Here is a 19,897-nt window from a genome sequence, read left to right on the forward strand (position 1 = left end):
GACCTTAAAAAGAGCAGGATGCTAGAAACAAAAAAAAGTTGTTATTTGCAAAGAAAAAAAAAAAAAAGGCATTGTATTTCCCAAAAATTGTGTGATTTTAAAGACCTTAAGTAAAAGTTAAGTAAAGCTGAAGTATTATTTAAAGTGCTCAATTTTTCATTTAAGAAAAATTTCTCAAAAATAATCAGTTCAATTTAGAAAAAAAAAAAACAAAAAAATCCTCATAAAAAATAACACACTCAACAAAAAATGTTTTAAAACTAACTGTGATTCTTGTATTTTGAAATGTTGTGTGCTATAATGTATTCAAGAATATCAATATTCAAAAACACAGAAATGGTTGAAAAAAGCAGTAAATAAATAACAATTGCTGAAAAAATGATTGGAATGCTATGTGTATTAACTTCTGAATTAAGCGTGGTAAAAAGTGATTAAAAAACATTGAACTAAAAAAAATCAGCACGAATAGAGTTTAAAAAAATGTATATAATAAGGTTCAAAAGAAAGACTCCATCCAAAGGGTAAACAGGGGTCCTCCAAAACTCCATCTTGAATGAACCATGCTTATTTTTTTACTTTCCTAATAAATTATTTCTAAAATTAAGATTTGTCATTTAAATCTAGTGAATGAATTATTTTAATTTTCAGGAGATTACAGAGATCTTTTAGGTACACCCATACCTTTTAGAGATTTGGGATACTCATCAATACAGGCCTTTCTCACAGATATCCCTCATGTTATAAGTCTGAAGCAGTAAGTTACTCTCACTCTTTCATTTGTCCTGCATTCTTGAAAAGTTATCTTTGCTTTCATTTTTTTTTATGCTCCTATTTTTAGTCTCTTCTGTGTTTTGTAGGTACTTGCTTTTGAAACTCCTTTATATTTTTTTAATTTGAAACCCCTTTTTCTTAAAAAAAAACAATAAATAAATAAATAAGAGCCTGTCTGGGCTTAATGTAATGACCTATGTGGTAAAAAAATAAATAAATTTGAAGCTCTAAAACGTAAAGTTGCTGTAACATGAGTATTTAAAGTGGTAGTTTTATTTACTTATAAATGTCAGTTTTATTTTGACAGAATCCACTACCAATCTAATCATTCTACTTCCTTCAAAATTTTTGAAATCTGTTCTAAGGTTATGGTGTTATGCTGGTTACCAACAGGGTTTAAGCTGAGTCTAAAAATTCATTAGCAAAAAAGCTAAAATCTGAAAAAAAGTTTTAGCAAAATGCTAAAATGCTATTAGGTTTATAAAATTACTTTATATCAAACAAGTACTGTAAGTTATCTGACAAAGAATAGCTACAACAACAAAAAAAACACATTTATTATTTACCAAAACATTTTGGTTTATAATTAACAATCTTCCTTTCTTTCATGTTGGCCCATTTTACAAATGCTTCTTGAAAGTTAAATGCACTTTCAGGGCCCTCAATATTAATCATTAACAAATTGTTTACATGGTTGATTAACAACCTGTTTCGAATATTAGTTTTAATCAAATTAAGGCAGCTAAAGCCCCTTTCACAGTCAACAGTGTGCATTGGTATTGTTGCACAATACTCTATAACAGAAGTTATTAATGGGTACTGTTCAGACACATCATTGGTATATAAAAATAAAAGTAATTCATTAAATGACATGTTTTTACATCGTTGCATTAAGATGTGTTTAAATAATCCCCATTCACAAAGTAACTCAGTTTCTGTAAACTGAAAATCTTTTCTGGGAGATTCCGAAAACAAATTGAAAATGCAACAGATTTTCTTTACACCATAATGCTGTAATTCTTCCGAACTATGGGGCATCCTGCTAGGTATAAATATATTGAACATTTCGATTTTATCCAAATCTCCCAATCTATCAGTAATATTTTCATTCAAGATATTTAGATTTTTTCTCCTTCTTGTTTGATCAAGTTTTTTTCATGGATGTTAGCGCCATGGTTTTTCGCGGAAGCTTTTTTTAAAATGGAATTTAGTAAAATCCTTTAGCAAAAATGCGAAAATGCTTTGTTGAATTTTAGCATTTTTGAGGGGACTTTTCGCATTTTGCGAAAAAGGCTACCGTAGCGGAAACCCTGGTTACCAATAACCATTTTCTAAATATGGCCTGAAAACTGAAAAGTAAAATAAATCAAGAAGTATATGATTACCATGTGTTTCATCTCCAGAACAAACCACTTATTACAACACTTCATTTAAAGACTAAAGATAGTTTTTAGATAAGAAAATTTCAATACCAATTAAAACCTGAACAATAGCAATAAAAAACTGACACCAAATTTTTATTTCTGAAGTTTTTTTCATTGCTGATCATGAATTTGCATACTTAATTGTATGATCTTGATGTAAAAAATATTAACATCTAGTTTATTGTGAGATAAATTAAAATTTTTGTCAAATTTTTTGTTTTGGAGAAAGTCAAAAGTTAAAATTTTTTGAAAATCACGTTTAAGTATTGACTATATATTTTTTTCGAAGCTCAAAGCATGAAAGTTACTTTTGAAGAAAAATACTTTTAATTATATTTTTAATTGTACATATAATCAAGTTTTCTCTGCATGACTTAGTGTTTTTAAATTTGTTTGAAATTAAACATCCCCATACACACTGACAAACCTTTCAACTGAACTAAGTTTCAGTAACTAACTCCTGTGTACACAATTTTGAAAGTATCCTAAATATTTGGATTTTATTGTAACGTAAACTATTTTTGATTTTATTTGTATTGCTAATATTTTTCAGAAAAGAGGGACAGTTAATTGCTGAGGGAGTTGCAGATTCCACAACCGCTCATATTGTTAGCTTAGTTAATCGTCAAAAAACAGCAAAAGGTGCTCCGGTAAGTATTACTCTATCAGAGTTTTTTTCTCCCCATATTTATACATTTTTATGGGACATGAAACTGAAAGTGATGTAATTTTCACATTTATTAATATTTCCTTATATGTATAATAATCATCCTTATATGTAAAAATTGAGCTTTTAAAATAAGTTTATATTTTTTATTAATTAATTTTTATTTATTTTTTGTAAATGTATTTTATCGGGTTGAATAAAAAGTTTTCCGCCAAAAAAGAACAATCTTTTAAAATGATAAATACGTAATAGCAAAGCTAATAAGGATAGTAATTTCCATTCAAATCAACAATGAGGAAAACAAATGTTATAAATGAAATAAATTAAAATTTATTAGAAAAAAATTTAATTATTAGTAAAACATTATGTAACAGTAAAAAAGTTAAGAAATTAAAACTAAAAATATTGATTTTTTTTTTTTACGTACGAAACGAGTTAACATTAAGAAAATAGTTTTGAAAATGTAAACTGAACTAAAAGACTTAATGAAGTAATAACTAAATAATCTTTTCTAACTCTGTTTAAATAAAGTAAAACAAAACATAGGCAAAAAGAGATAAATGGTTAGTAGATCTCAAAGGGACTAAGATAAAAATGAAACAAAGGAACAAAGATAAAAATGAAAATTCTTAATCTATGCATATATTTATCAGGGTTAGATCATATATTTACAGACTCCTTATACTCCTTGGAAATAAAAGAAGTCTCCAAGGAGTACTTGGAACTACTTAGATTTCCAAATTAATCCTTAGAAACTCCTTAGATTATTGTGTTGCATAGATGAACTTACTAAGTACGCTGATGAATTTGCTGTCCAAGCAGGGAAACTAAATGATATTACTTCATTGTCAAAATCTAATAGTTTAAGAAAAGTTTTTAAAGAATAAAAAATTTAATTGCAAGTGTTAGAAGAAGAAAATAACAGCAAATGATTTTTATTTTACACGTTACAAGCAAATTCAATAATTTAGTGTGAATTTTTTTTTTTTTTTTGTCTAAAATGCCTTAGATTTTATGTATTCAAATTTAAAAATACAAGATTGGTAGGTTTTAATGTTAATCTTTAACATCTGTACTTTAAAAATATTTGAAACTGGAAAATGTATTTATGTGTATAAGTGATAACTTTATTTACTTTTCTTGATGAAGTTTGACAAAGTCAAAATTGATTTCAAAAGGACTAGGAAAAAATATGCAAAGTATACATTTTTGCGAGTTCTTTATAATAACTGCTTAACTGTGTAGTTATCTTTTGCACAAAGTTTTTAAATTTTTGATAAGTCCTTAAAATGTTGGACTCCTCTTCGGATCTCTGCACGAACCCTGATTTATAATCAATACCAATTTGACTCTTAAACAGTTGGTCTAAATTTTATCTGAAAGGCCAAAACATTCTTATGTAAATTATCTTAAAAAATTTTCATGCTAAGGGAATTTTCTTTAAAAATGTTATTGAAAACAATCATAGAAACGTTTATATCTCACTATCTATCAAATAATATTTCATTTCTTAAAAGTCAACAGCTGAAGTTAGTTTTTTTTTCCATTATGCACAGATAAACTTATTTATTTCCAAGTGTTTAAAAGCTCTTATATTTTCTCTTATTTTAAATTCAGTTGCTCTAATTATTTTATTATGGTTTTATTTTTTGACCTTTTATTTTAGTTGTTCCTTTCTTAAAATTCTATTGACATTCATTTTAGAATTTTAATTTATTTACTTTTGTTTTGCTACTAAAATGTCAACTATGAAAAATAATGATTTTATACTGTATTTTATTTATTGCCCTACAGTTTTCATTTTATTATCATTCTCTCTCTTTTTTTTCTTTTCTTGTTTGAAGTTTGTAGATCCTGGTAATTACGTTAATGATTTGTAATGTCTTATAAATTTTTTTATCTTGTCTTATTTTATTTATTTTTTATGTATATGTTTGAGTGTTAAAGGCTGTTTACGGATATTTAAATGATTTTATTTTTTTTCATGGGTATAAAAAAAATACACAATTTAGTAGATAATCAATTAAAATGGTTGATCTTATATTGTACACAATAAATTTTATAAAATTTTGTATTCAATTTAATTCTTATAGATATTTAAGCATTTTGTTTACTGGATTGTAGTTCAATTTTAATTGCATTTTAATTTTTCTTATTCTTAAGTTTTTTTTTTTTATTTTTTATTTTTTTTATTTTTTAACAAGACCTAAAAATGTCTTATAAGCATAAAAGTAAAATGTTGATTCTTAAACTTTATTTTGCTAAATTATATTTAGAATTAGTTTTCTTTATATTTCATTTTCTGGGAGGTTAATTTTTTATGTTTGTAGCAATATTAAGCAATAATAATGTTACTAAATATTGGTATGTAGCAGTATTACAGAATGGAATGTTTCATACAATTATTTAAGTGAAATTTCCTTTTAATAGTTATAAATAATTAATTCTTTTTTTTTTCTATAAAAAAATAGAATTTTAATATTTGTCTGATTTTTTTGAAAAAATATTTGTTTTGAATGCTTCCAGTCATTATTCATAATGTCAAACATTTTTTTGAAAAATTTTTAAAATGTTTTTATAAGTTTATTTGTTATTTCTCTTTATTTGATTCTACATTTATTGTATAGCTCATGCATTTGTAGCTATGTTTTTTTTTATTTTTTACTAAAACGTGTAACATTATTTTAGAAATCTACTCGACGGCCTAGTGCATATCCTAGAAGAGGTGCTGCTCCATCAAAATATAGTTCACGCAATATAAAAAGTTATAGTCCCAAGCGTAATTTTTATAGAGGTTCCTCCACAACTAAATCTGATACTCAAGTAATTTTTTTTTCATTTTAAATATTTTTAGTTTAATTTTCCATACTCATTTCGTTATAAATTTAATTAATACTTTGTTATAGAATTCCAAACCCCAGTATCACGAGCCAGTTGAGACTAGACCAAAAGTTTCTNATGCACGCACACTTGAAACCGAAACCCGAGTGCTCCAATTCGGATGGAGAATATCAGATCCTTATGAAATGTTTTTCTTTTTAATTTATTTTAATTTTATTATTGTTTATTTTATTTTACTTCTAACACTTTTTTGACGTAGGGGGTACGGGTACTTTTGTTCTGAGTTCAGGGTCAAGTTGAATTCACTCGATGATGTGGGAAAGTACTGATTGTTTCGATTTACGTCTGTTTCTTTTTGGGTTTTTTTTAACGCTAAAACTGTTTATAAAAAGTTTTTGTTTTTCAATGATATCACTGATTGAATATGAATTTTTTTGAGTGCTTGAAAATTTTTGTAAAGTGCTTGAAAAGTTTTTAAAAAGTGCTTATTTTTGATTCAAAGATTTGGCTACGCACCCTGTCTTATTCCATTTTGAAAAAAATTAATTCACAGTTTACTTAATAATTACACACTAGTAAAATTATCTGTGTTTATAGGTTTAATTCAGATTAGCATTACAAATATTTGCTTAGGATTATTCTCAACTGGTTAAATTAAAGTGGTGGTTACTGGTTAAACTTTTTTCAAGGAATATTAATATTTTTTAAGTGATTTTAAAACAGGGTTTCGCTAAATTTAGGTCATTGAAAGTCCTTGAAAAACATCTTATGTCCTTGAAAAACTTGATAGGGTCTTGAATTCATCCAATACTGCCGGCGGCCCTTCACTATCGGACGCCGCTCTATTGTACATGTCCCGATTAATTTTTAACAATTAGTGAATTTTGAACTTAACGCAGGTATTGATTAAAAATTTGACGCATGCTCTAAATACGCATATGTATATAATTTAAATAGTTGAATAAAAACCAATAAAAGGATATTGAATATACAAAAAAATAGAAACAATCCTAGTTTATAAAATAGATTTTAATAACTTTCTAAGTAAAATTAAGCATTTTCTAATTGTAAAGTGAAGTAACCATTAAAATATAAATAAAATAATTAATATATCAAAAACCATTAAAATAAGTTTGAAAATTTTTAAAAATAAAACGATCTTACTTTTAAATCAACAATCTAAAATCCTGTTTTAGAAATAAATGATAAATCCAAACAAATTTTGTTCAAAGAAAAACTTAAGGATAATTTATTTAGATATCTCCTATCACTATATATTCATATCACTGCACTTAAAAATTTCTCAAAATCAGAACTCTCTTTACCAGAGAAAATTAGGTTTACTAGTTCATTGTTTATTTCCGTCACTCACACTTTCAGCCTCAATTTCGGTTTCGTTTTGTCCCGGGATGATTTCCGTTTTTTTAAGCCATTTATCATAGTTTCTTTTTCTCTTTTAATTGTTGACAACTTAAATGCAGCGGTATAATTTTTCTTCTTAATGGGAGGCATTTAAAATTAATAACTTAAATACAAGTTATGCCAAAACAAAACAAAAATATTATAAACGAAACAAAAATATTAACGAAAGAAAAATATTAATAAAACAAAAACGCATCAGAATTGAAGATAAAATGATTAAAAAATAATGAGCTGAGGAAGATCGAAACCAGACAGAAATATGAGCAATGAAAAAAAAAAAATACTCCCAAGCATATAAAACAAACTTCTATATTTAGCATTTCCTACCCCTATTTTCACTTCTCAAATCAGGTTTCTTTTTTTTGACTGCCTCCGCCTAGGGCGGTCTTTCTTTTATTCCTGTCTATATATAGGCAAAGCATTGAGGTATTATATTTGAAATTAATTATTGCCACAACAAGCATTGTTGCTTCCATTAAAATAGAAGACAATAATTTTTAAAAATGGTCTTGGATTAAGGTCCTTGAAAAGTTCTTGAATTTCAATCTCATCATAGAGTGGAAACCCTGTAAAACTATTTTTTAAACAAATACCTTTTTGTAAAAAAATGCACCTTTAAATGTTCATTTTCTCATAATTTTCAGTTTAAATTATGGAAAAAAGCTATCAAGTTCTTTTTCAATAAATCATTTTTTGTTAGTTTAAAAAAAAATTGTAGAGATTGTTTTTTGGCATGCCTTTATTTTCATAAACTACAAATTTTTGATAATGAGAGAGAATTACTTTTTGAAATATACACATAGTATTAGAGGGTTATTAAAAAATTTTTGAGAATAGACTTCAGTTATTTTATAACAGGGTGCGTAGCGTTTGTAAAAAGTACTTAAAGGTGCTTTTTTGGGGATTTCGTTTTTAAAAGCTTTTAAAGGTGCTTTTTTCAGCTGGCGTTTTTAAAAAGTGCTTTTTTTCAAATATTTTTTTTTCTCCCTTCAGTGATATCTGGTGGATCCCATGCATTTCACGAAAAATGGGGAGTTTGCTACGTAATCATTCATGCGGACTTCATGTCGTACCCACGTTATGACTTGTGTATGCGCGCACACTTTAAACCGAAACCTGAGTGCTCCAATTCGGATAGAGAATAACAGATCCTTATGAAATGTTTTTCTTTTTAATTTTTTTAATTTTGTTCTTGTTTATTTCATTTCACTTCTAACACTTTTTTTGACGTACTTTTTTTAAGGGTACTTTTGTTCTGAGTTCAGGGTCAAGTTGAATTCACTCGGTGATGTGGGAAAGTTCTGATTGTTTCGATTTATTCCCGTTTCTTTTTGGGTTTTTTTTTAACGCTAAAACTGTTTATAAAAAGTTTTTGTTTTTCAATAATATCATTGATTGAATATGAATTTTTTAAGTGCTTGAAAATTTTTGTAAAGGGCTTGAAAAGTTTTTAAAAAGTGCTTATTTTTGATTCAAAGATTTGGCTACGCACCCTGTATAATATTATACATTTTGATAAACTTTTGCTGTGTTAAGTGAGGGCCCTTTCTAGAGAGGAAGCACCCTGCCCTTTTTTAATACTGAGGAAAGCTCTGTTTATCTTTCGACTTGTTTGCCATAAACTCTGATTTTGCAAGTCCAAACCAATCAATTTTAATAAGGGCTTAAAACATGTAACAGAATAACCATATGAATCAAAAGTGTTTCTTTTTTAAATAGTAAAGTAATTATAGACACTTCGGTAATTACTGTCCTTTTTAAGTGCATTTCAGGTTAGTATTGTAATTTCTTAACTGAAGTTTTAGCCAATTAAAAATAAAGGCTATTTCATTTCTTTAATTAAACCATCCATATTTAATAAAATTTTGTTGTTTTGTACAAATTAAAAATTATGTACTATCATGCAATTTTTTTTACTAAAATTAGGACAGCAATAAAGTCGTACACATCTGCATCTTAATGCTCAGTTTATAAATTGAATTTTAAAAAAATGTCATATAATTTTACAATCTAGATTATTAAGTAACTTCCCTGTGTTTTTTTTTACACCCATTTATTTTTTTAGCTACATCAAAAGAATATGTTGAGATTTATGCCAAAAGTCGTAATCTCGATCTGCACTACAAATCAATAATGTCAGGCCAGAAAAAGAGGAATCGAGGCTATTATTCAAGTTTGACCCTGGGTCAGAAAAAGTATGATTCTTATCCTGCATATGCAGCTACTGCAGAGGAAGCTGAGGAAATTGCTGCAAGTGTTGCTGTCCAATCTATTCAGAAAGGTAATGAAGTTAGTTGTGGTTATGAAGGACGCAGGGTTGTGCTTATGAAGGATAATAATCTTCAGATAAGAATTAATCGTTAATCTTAACTACTGTCTTGTGTAACCAAACAACTCCTCCTGCTCCAATCATAGTTTGGGACTGCCTGCTGCTAAGGAATTTTAAAAAAAGTATTTCAAAAAAGCTGGAGATTAGCTGAGCTTTCTACACTTTTCCAGACCAGTCAAATCAAAACTTCTAAATGTTTACTCTGCAACCCTATTTGAAATAATTTAACACTAGAACAGCCGGGTTTTGGACTTCTTAAGACTGCCATTTAAGGTCCTTTTGATCCTCATAAGAAATTAACGTTTTTTCGAAGTAAATGATTTTTTAAATGATGAATATTGTTGAAAATACAAGATTTTTTATATTTTTCTCCATTTCTTTTATTAGCACAATGACAATATTACATTATAATGTAATATTATATTGCAGACTATTCTTTTGCATGAGCACAAGTAAGAAACAAATGACTTGAATATAAATAGTATATACATAAGCACACATATATACGTAAGCACACATGTTTTGTAATGTTAAATTCCATCACTTAAGCATTGGAGTAGGTGTATATAGTATGTTCGTGTGACGTGAAAGTGTCAACGAAACATGACAATAACAATACTATCTCGTCCAAGATTATAACAAATGTAACCATTTATAATCAGCATGTACAGTACCCTTCCAAATTATAAGAGACACTTAAAATTTCTAAAGACTTTTCATTTTTCAAAGTGTCATAACTTTTTAAAAAATGAATCAATTTTCATAAAAATTTCAGGATATCATGTTCAGGTCTTCTACTTTCACCTAAAAATTACTAATTTAATTTATCTCAATTTTTTGCAAAAATTTGCACATTTGAACAAAGCAATTTTTTTTTAAAAAAAAATGTCAAGTCTGACAAGTTGCTACTTTGTAACAAAATTTTTTGCATGAAAATTATTACTTACACATTAAAGTACAAGTCATTAACTTTAAAACGCGCTAACGTAAATGACTTTACGATTTTTTTTGACCCAGATATGAGATTTTGAAAATTTTTTGTCATTTACAGTGAAAGCTAAATTATTGCGAAATTGAAAATTATTTAGTATTATTTTTTTGCAACTTTCTTATTCGAATCAATTAAGTTTTTTATTTAAAACATTATTACAAACAAGAACATTATTTATAAATTTGCAATAACAATTTTAAAAAACGACAAGAAATTTTTAAGAAATTTAACTTTATTTTGCCACCTATTTTCTACAAAATTCAAACTTTTCTCAACTCTGATAAATATAAACTTATGCGAACCTTACATAACAAATAAATAATTGATAGCTAACAAATTTTCAATAGAAACTAGTCAATATTTTGATCTCTTTAAGCTGAAGAATAAAGACTAAATAAATTCACAATAATTTCATTTTTACTATAAATGACAAAAATTTTTCAAAATTTCATAGCTCGGTCAAAAAAAATCATAAAGTCATTTACTTTAGCGTGTTTTAAAGTTAATGACTTGTACTTTAATGTGTAAATAATAATTTTATGCAAAAAATTTTGTAACAAAGTAGCAAATTGTCAAACTTGAAATTTTTTTTTTTTAAAAATTGCTTTGTTCAAATGTGCAAATTTTTGTAAAAAATTGAGATAAATTAAATTAGTAATTTTTAGGTGAAAGTAGAAGACCTGAACATGATATCCTGAAATTTTTATGAAAATTGATTCATTTTTGAAAAAGTTATGATATTTTGAGAAATGACAATTTTTTAGAAATTTTAATTTTCCCTAATAATTTGGAAGGGTACTGTATATGGTTTCTTTTATACGCAATAACGAAATTATAATTCAGCAGCTGAGTAAACAAGCTACTAATTGAATTTCAGATACAATATAATTTCCGATAAACTGTTGCGTATGACATTTGTTACCTCTAATTCTCTAATTTCTGTTCTACAATTCATATTCATAATACTTGCAGCTCTGTAAAATCAAAAAACAGTCATGACTTAAATGAACATTTCTCTTGTAAGGGTCAAAATGACCCTTTTTTTGTTGTTGCTGTTCTAGGTATTTCCTCTAATTTATTTTACTAATCAACAGAAATTTTGATCACCCAACACAAAAATCACCCCAACGGCACTTCTAGTGTCAACATTATAATCTTAGCATTAGCAGAGCTCAAGACAACTGGCTTGAGGAGTTTTTTAGTTAGACAAGCAGTATCATTTCTGTCTTAAATTGTAAAGCATGATTCTTGTAATTTGTTTTAAATGATAGTTAAATTTTACTTGTATATGTTTCCAATATCTTGTTTTGTAACTTGTATTAAGAAATTTCAAGCTCTCTTTAAAAAGAAAAAAAAAGTTTTGTTCTTAATTTATAATTTTTGTTTCATATGCTGAATGCATTCTTTTGATAAATATGATATGCATTCTTTTAGGATCTCTATGTCAAAAATTTATTCATATTGTGTTTCTCTAAGTTTTTAAAACAATGTTTTAAACAAAATAATGACTTTTGTTTGTTGGGAATAATTATATAGGAAATATTCTTCAACACTTATTAGCTTTCTCAAAAATATATTAATTCACTAATATTTTATTCCTGTATTTCACTTACCCAATTATTAATAAAACATTTTATGAAAAGGTCCAAAATTTGGGACAAAAAATTGTGGGTTGAAAAAAAAATTTTAGGAAAAACTTATTAAGTCTTACAAAGCTAACTCTCTCTATTAATATTTTCTTGTATCCATTTCGTTATTTTTGTATATTTCACTAAATTATATGTGAAAAATATGTTATGAAACATTTTCTGGGGCATGTTATCTTTCAGTGGAGAAAAATAACACATTAGCTGATCTATATAGGCAAAATTGAAACCAAACTTCAATCATACATTATTTATTTTTTTGTTATTAATAGTTGGAGAAAATTAAAATAATTCTGAGCATTAAATTTCTAAGTTGTTTTTCCTTGATGCAGGTGTTAGATCAATTCTCAATTAAAAGCCATGAAAGTTCAAATACAACTAACTCTTCTTGTTTTGAAGCTCTTTTTTCTTTTTTTTTTCTATCAGTGAATAAGAAATAAAAAAAAAATCAATATTGATAGATGGGCAAAGCAAAGAGCTTGAGAATTCATGCTAAAAATATTCATAAATATGGAAGTCCTGTGTCCAAAGGACCTGTAATTTCCAAAGTTTGTTATCACTGATCTTGAAGAATTTCATGGTGTATCCCTCCACTTATGTTATGTTGCAAATTGAATAATATTGTCCTATTGTAAAGAATAAAAATATAGTTTTGTATATTTTTGAACTTGCACATTAAAATAAATTAGAAATAATATCCCAGAACTCATATGTGCTTAGCTTTAGATGGTTAACCAGCCATAGCTATTATTATAAATTAGTTCCCGTCAGCTTCATACATCATAGTACAAGTTTTTGATTTTTGACATCAGTCTATGTGTATCTCTTTTTTTTTATTTTTTATTTTTTGCAAGGAACTTACTGATAGTCATATATTGACTTACTTATTTTTGAAAATTATGATCTCAGTATGTAATTTTTTTTGTCTTTAAATTTTTTGAAGCTTTTAATATTTTATATCATTTAATTTTTCCTTATAAGTAATCAAGTTTTACTAGTATTTTAAGGTTTTAAACTTATATTCTTTTAGGTTTTTTTTTTTTTTTTTTTAGTTGAAACCAGATATTTTAGTTATTTTTTTGTTTTAGCATTTTAATTTAGATTTCCTGCTTAATATTTTCTCCTTAATAACACAGTTTAGGTCATTTTAAATTCTCGGTCCTGGGTTTTTAACCGGAGTTGAAATGTTGGACTTATCGTTAGAATATTATAGAGATAGTCTATTCAAATTTTCACTTAATCCTTGGAAAGGAATAGCATTATATTTCAATTGTTTTTTTTTCTTATTATAACCTGGTAATCTTTGTATAATTATAACCCAGTAATTATTTAAGTATATATTTTACTATTAAATTCACTAAACTATATATACATTAGATTGAATACTCTTTCTTAAAATCAAAGACTTCTTGTTTTGATTTTAAGAAAAATTGATCTATTTGGCCTAACTTGAGTTAAGAGTCAAGCAAATCTTTGACTTCTTCAAGATGATCTGACTTTGCAGCCTAACTTTAGTCTATCTCCGATTTTTGTAAATTGAAGTTTAAAGAAGTGTATAAGCTATGTTAGTAAATTAATTTTCAAATGTAAAAGGTTTTGATTATCAGGGGTGATTGTGCTCCAGAAAAAATTCGTATTTTTCGCTAACTGTGATCTGAAATTTTCTGGAAATCCGAAGTTCAGAAGTTTCAAGAAATCATCCATCACATTTATATATAAAAATTCTTTTATATTTTATTTGAGAATATTAGAAATAGAATTTATTCTTGGCATCTCTCATTTATAAATATTTTTTCTGGTAGAATAATAAGTGTGATTAGAGATAACAGTAAACTTACACATTTAAATTATGCTGCATATTCATTTAAATTATGCTGCATATAATTCATTTAAAATATCATGTTTTGAAAATTTCAATTATAATTTATCAAGTTATAAATTTTTTGAATGATTTTACTCAGGAAATTTTAAGGATTTTTGAGTTGGGCCCACAATCACCCCTGGATTATAGTAAAGTGATGCTATGGGAATAATAGAAACTAATTTCTCTGATAAATGATATCCTAAAATTCTCAATTTTTCTAATGTTCTCACAATCTTTCAAAAATTAGGTTAGAAATTTCTTCCGAAATTCTAAGTTAAATTTGTTTATATTTTACTTGATTATATGTGCATGCATCCTTAGAAAATGTTAATAAAGTTATTTGCTGCCTTTCTAATAGCATATAAAACCCAAAGAAAATAATGGAATAAAACTTTGTTGTTTGATTGGTGACTGTGATTCAAATGTTGAATACCATAAGTGTCAACAATCTGCAAATTTATTTAACTAATTGAACATCATTTTGGGAAAATTTAAGCTGAGATATCCCTTCTAATCTAAAAATTTTGAAACTTCAAAAACATTCCGAGGAATAAGTGTTGTCTAAACGTAGTTAAAAATATTTAATACAAACATGCAAAAAAATCCATTATAATTATACCTAGCAGACATTCTGAAGATTATATATATTTCTGTACACTTGTATAAATTGTAAATTTAAATGATGTTAGGTATAAAGTTAACTAGCATAAATAAGTTTTCTTTTCTTTAATGTTTTCTTATTAAGTTTATAGAATATTAGTAAGATAAGCATTTTCAAAAATTTAAAACATAATTTCCCGGTGGAGTTAACTGATCTACTAGGGCTCAAAAAATTTAAAAATTTCTGCATGCCTTACTGGGTGTGTTAACCTACAGCAGTGTTTCTTTACTTATGGGACTAAAGGAATATTTCAGTGTTTTATCATGGTAAGGTTAGTAATTTTGAACTATTGGTAAATTTTTACATATTTGCCATTATTTTTGAAAGTGGACTATTTCCATTTGGAAAATGGTATAAATCGGAGGCTTTTAAGGATTAGTATTTGAATGTTTACAAAAATATTGCAAAGATGATTCAATTTGGGTGATGTTTTTAACATTATAATTTAAGAAAACATCAAAATGCAATAGTAATTATTAAAATTATGAAGAAAAAAAATCAGTAACTGAATTTTTCGCTCCAAATAGATTTATTCCCCTTCCAAAAATAACTGCTCATACGTAAAATTGTGTCATTAAAAAAACTTTTTGATTTGTTTGTTTCTGATCAGGGCTCGAAAAAACTCAAAACTTTTACCCGTCCCCGAGGACGGCTTGTCCAACAATGTACCCGTCCTCCTTTGAAACTAACCCGTAGCTTCTAAATAAATAAAAATATAATTTTCTCTTATTTATTACAAACATTTATATAAATTGCACAATGAATTAGTAGTTACTAGGATTACATTATACAGTAATAAAAGAAATACTAGGTTACTAATAGTAACCTAGTATTTCTTTTATGAAATAATTTATTTCTTTTATGAAATAATTTAAATGACAAAGGTCAAGTTATCTGGAATGTCAATTTATCCGAGGGTACTGCGTTTTTTAAATGAATCAAATATGACGTTTGCCAGTTCCACAATCAAGCCAATGATTTACAGAGGTTTCTGCACAGAAATCTGAAAGGGGTTTTCCATTTAGGTAGATGTTCATAATTGCGTTTAACGCTTCTTGTTTAAGACCAGTAAGTAATGTTTTTTTTTGTAAGTTCATTGCTGAAAAGTCCCTTTCAACCGCTGCAGTACGGGTGACAGAGAAAACATCAATTCCACCATGCGCGGTATGTTTCTGTATTTCTAGATTAGAGGGTCATTTTAGAAGTGAGGCGCTAGACTCTTGTAAGATAACAAAAATTGAAAATGTATCACCAACTTTAACGGGAAAATGGCCGTCTGCGCGGACGTCGGATTCGAGAGATTCGTTGTCCGCGGGGAATTTTTGACCGCCGAGGACGGGTGGTTTTTCGAGCCCTGTTTCTGATCATGTCTATATTTTGAGCCTAAACTTATTTAAATGTAGAGTATAAATTAATCTTCATACAAATATTAATCCTCGAATCGGCAGTTGAGGAGCACTGGTCTGCAGCATACGTGCCCGGACAATAAACTGTAACTTCACTGTAATCTATCTTTGATTCTTGGAACAGAGTGCTTAGAAAACTTAATTAAACCAAATCTTGTTTATTTCTAAGATTAATTTAAGGAGCATGTCAACTCTGAATTTATATCCATAACTTTGTAAATTTATTGTATTTTGTGTTATGATCTTAAATAAAATGATTGATAAAATATTTTGTTGTTCATTGAGCTGGGCTTTTTACATGCTAAATAATATTTTTTAGGAATCAAAGCTAAAGTAATGGTAAGAGAGTTATGGCATTTTCTGTTTATTTTTGGATAAAACAAAGTGGTTTAACTACCACATTATGTTAACCCCACATTTAGTTATGAAAATTATTATGGTGCGGTTTTTAACTTAAAGTGGAAGTTAAGCATTAAGTAAGCTTTAATTTAAATTGAAACTTTTGTGTGTTAGCTTAAAATAAATTGACAACCATTTTTAAAAAAATTTTTTTTAGGAGGCTTTGATTTTTTATAGTGCATAACATTTTAGATTAGAGTTATGGATTTTATTAAGTGTCAACTGAAATCCATGAAGTATGTACATTTTAAAAGGTACTTACCTATTATAATTGTCTGCAACATTTTCCTACAGTTTTAAACATTCAAGCTCTTTTAAATGTTGATATTTTGAAACATTAAATTTAAAACCAGAAGCTTTGCTGTAGACACCACCCTTTAAGTGGCAAAATCAATGCTAAAATTTTATAGTTTAACTTGATTTTATTTTTATGAGTTCTGCTTCAGAAATAATAATTCCCCTGCTTTAGTTTGAAAATTTGCATTGTGTTGATTTTTTTTTCCTGTAAATTTTCGTTTGATGTTAGCTAGTTTAAAATTGTGAATTGATTTCTTTAAACTTCTTATTTTTAGACCATTTGCATTTGGAATCATGTCCCGAGACAACCATTAGAAATGCAGAAGATGTTCAGAAACTAATTTCTAGAATTGAAGAGGTATTACTTTCTTTTGTAATTAACTTTTTTTTTAAAAAAAAATTTCTAATTGTTTGGCATTGTTTCCTCCTTTAATCTTATATAATTTCATCAGGCAAAACCTGTTATTTGCTTTTCATCAACTTTTTATGGTCTAATTGTTGATTGGTATAAGATAAAAATAAAAATCTAGTTTAATTTTAAAATTTGTCATTTAATATTTTTATAGTATTTGAAGTTCTTTATCAAAATCCTTAAAAATATTACCTGCATCAGAAACTAATTAAAATTAAGAGAATCTTACTATTATTAAAGAGACTTTTTCTTTTGTGATTGATTTTTAAGCATTTTTTTCATCAGCTTTTATTGATTTTCTTTAATGATGAGTTTATGATTTTATCCGTCTAATGCTTTTTTTTTCTGCATTTCTTTGTTTACATAAATGGTCTAAAAAATAGGAAGAAATAAAAAAAATTTTGCCACTTAAAAGAACATAAACATATTTCACTTTCATTCTAGAAATGATTCAACCATCATAGTATGAGTTGCATATGAATAAAATGATTCATTTCAAAGTATCATGAAGATTGCTAAACCATTTAATTATGACTATAAAATTTTAGGATGGTTTTCAGAAAAATACTAGGAAAATAGGCAATTGCTGAAAGAGCTTAAAGAAAACCTCACAATATAAAGAAAAGAGCAAAAATAAGCAATTGCTGGAAAAAAATCATAAATCCGACAATTTGAAAAAAAAAAGTAACCAAATTTTTTAAGTTATCCTATAGAAGAGGTTTTCTTCTTGGGATAAGTTTGTTTCGCAACCTCATGGACAAAGACATCAGACAAAGGTATCAGACTCCTATCAAATTCTCTGTTACCTAGCAACAAGTGAAATTTTGTGCAAATTTCCCCTCTACAGTGGGTTCTTTGACTTCCTGAAATACCACAGAATGTTTCCGTGTGAAAGTTATTTTTTTAGTTAATGTTATAATTAAACTAAAAAAAAAGTACCTCAGAAAAATCTGTTTCTATCCTAAATATCTACGTTTCATTTAAACACTTGCTACGTTTCATTTATACACGGTGCTCATTTAGGACAATATTAAGCATTTCAATTAGTAATATATGCTGTCAAAATAAAAGTAGTATTTTTAAATGCTAAAAATTTGTTTTTTTTTTCCTCTTTTTTTTCTCTCTTATTGAGTAATCCTTCAAATACAAAATCCAAACAGTTTCTAAACTGCCTATGTATTTCTTGTAAGACGTAATAAGCTGCTCTTCATTCGATATTTAAAATATCTATAGAATGTAACTTATTCTTTTAGAATAGCAATATTTTTTATAAATTTAATTTTGATTTTACCAATGTATTTTTAAAATCAAAATGATTATTTAAATTTAAAAATCTTCCATTTTTACTTAAATTTTGAATTATGAAATTTATTTTGGATTAAATCTTCAGCTGCAGCCCAGTACAGGGAAATCTGCATTTTGACCATCTTTTGTTCTTCATTGTTGATGAGGTAGAATTATCCCCCCCCCTCTACCAAATTTACCATTTGGGAAGGTTCCAGAAACATAGAATAAAATACATGTTTCAAAATAAATAAAAATAAAGAGAAACCTCTTGGGAGCAACCACTGTCTATTTCACAGTTAAATGGTCTTTGATGGAGGTTGGTCTTTCTTAGATGTTACCTCCATTGACTTCAAAATTGTTATCAAAGGCTCATAATTTTTCGCTAGCGATTTTAATTTTAGTCAGTGTCATTTTCTTGATGCGGAAATGCTACTTTTTAGAGATAGTCATTCCTGGAGATTTCACTGGACTGCATTTTTTCTGAAGGGTAAATTAGTGTTAAAGTAAATTGTCTCCTCATAAATCATCAATTTTCAGCAGTATGTATAATTTCTAAAGTTTACTGAATGATTGGAGACTTGGTTTTAGAAAGAAGTACATTTATCAGAGACAAATTGTCCTTTACTAAGGGATGTGATTCTTCTGCGGATTTTCGTTTTTTTTTTTTTTTTTTTCTTCCCATTTTCCCCCCTAATATTCGCAGAAAATTTTTTTCGAACAAGTTCAAACATTTTATGATTAATTTAATTTTCTGCGGCACGAAAGTATTGGAGTCCTCATTCCGCCCTCTGAAGTTTCTCTAAAAATCATTTAATTGAGATAAAACTGGTTGACCTTTATACAGGGATGAGATTTTTTAGCGGATTTCCCTTTTTTTTGCTTTTGTCTCTCAAATTTGAGCCTTTTTATCAAAAACTCTTGACTTTCTAAAAGTTTCGGGTTTCTTTTTTATAAATATCCTGTTTTTTTAATTTTTTTTAAAATTTAGTCTTGAAATAAAATAATTATATTTCTTTACGATTTTCAAAGATAAACAGAAAATGGAGGCATTAAAATATCTAAGTCATTGTTTTAGTCAAGGTTAACGTTTGAAACACTTCGTTTTAAATACATTTAAAATATAGAATAAAAAAAAATGTTTTAAGCATTTTTTTTTAAATTACAAAAAATTTTTTTACTTATGTTTTTTAAATTTCTGAAATTAATAGAAAAATAATTATTATTATTATTTTTTTGTACAATAACAGCGTCTAAGAATAAATTGTTTTGATTGTAAATAGGTGGCATTAAAATTTATAAATCTTAAAATAGTTTTTACGTCCCACTTTTTTTTCTTTTTTTTTTAATATAAACTTTAAAAAATAATTTAAAATTATAATTAAATTTAATATTATTATTCTATAATGTAATAATAAAACTGTATAATTTTGTTATTTAACTATAAATGTTGAATCTAAAATGAAATGGAGGATTAGAACGA

The 19,897-nt window shown here is 26.8% G+C and overlaps 1 protein-coding gene across 1 annotated transcript in view; it reads left to right on the forward strand.

The window, feature by feature from the left end:
- The window catches only part of LOC107453656 (tudor domain-containing protein 7 tapas), a 62,125-nt gene that overhangs the window by 3,573 nt on the left and 38,655 nt on the right, over positions 1 to 19,897 (forward strand). The window contains exons 3-9 of the mRNA XM_043039678.2: positions 649 to 754; positions 2,749 to 2,845; positions 5,551 to 5,685; positions 5,769 to 5,954; positions 8,888 to 8,897; positions 9,149 to 9,406; positions 16,994 to 17,076. Coding sequence (XP_042895612.2) covers positions 649 to 754; positions 2,749 to 2,845; positions 5,551 to 5,685; positions 5,769 to 5,954; positions 8,888 to 8,897; positions 9,149 to 9,406; positions 16,994 to 17,076 — 875 coding nt within the window. The remainder of the gene's footprint in view (positions 1 to 648; positions 755 to 2,748; positions 2,846 to 5,550; positions 5,686 to 5,768; positions 5,955 to 8,887; positions 8,898 to 9,148; positions 9,407 to 16,993; positions 17,077 to 19,897) is intronic.

The sequence above is a fragment of the Parasteatoda tepidariorum genome, chromosome 5 (assembly GCF_043381705.1).
Source record: "Parasteatoda tepidariorum isolate YZ-2023 chromosome 5, CAS_Ptep_4.0, whole genome shotgun sequence".
NCBI lineage: Eukaryota > Metazoa > Arthropoda > Arachnida > Araneae > Theridiidae > Parasteatoda > Parasteatoda tepidariorum.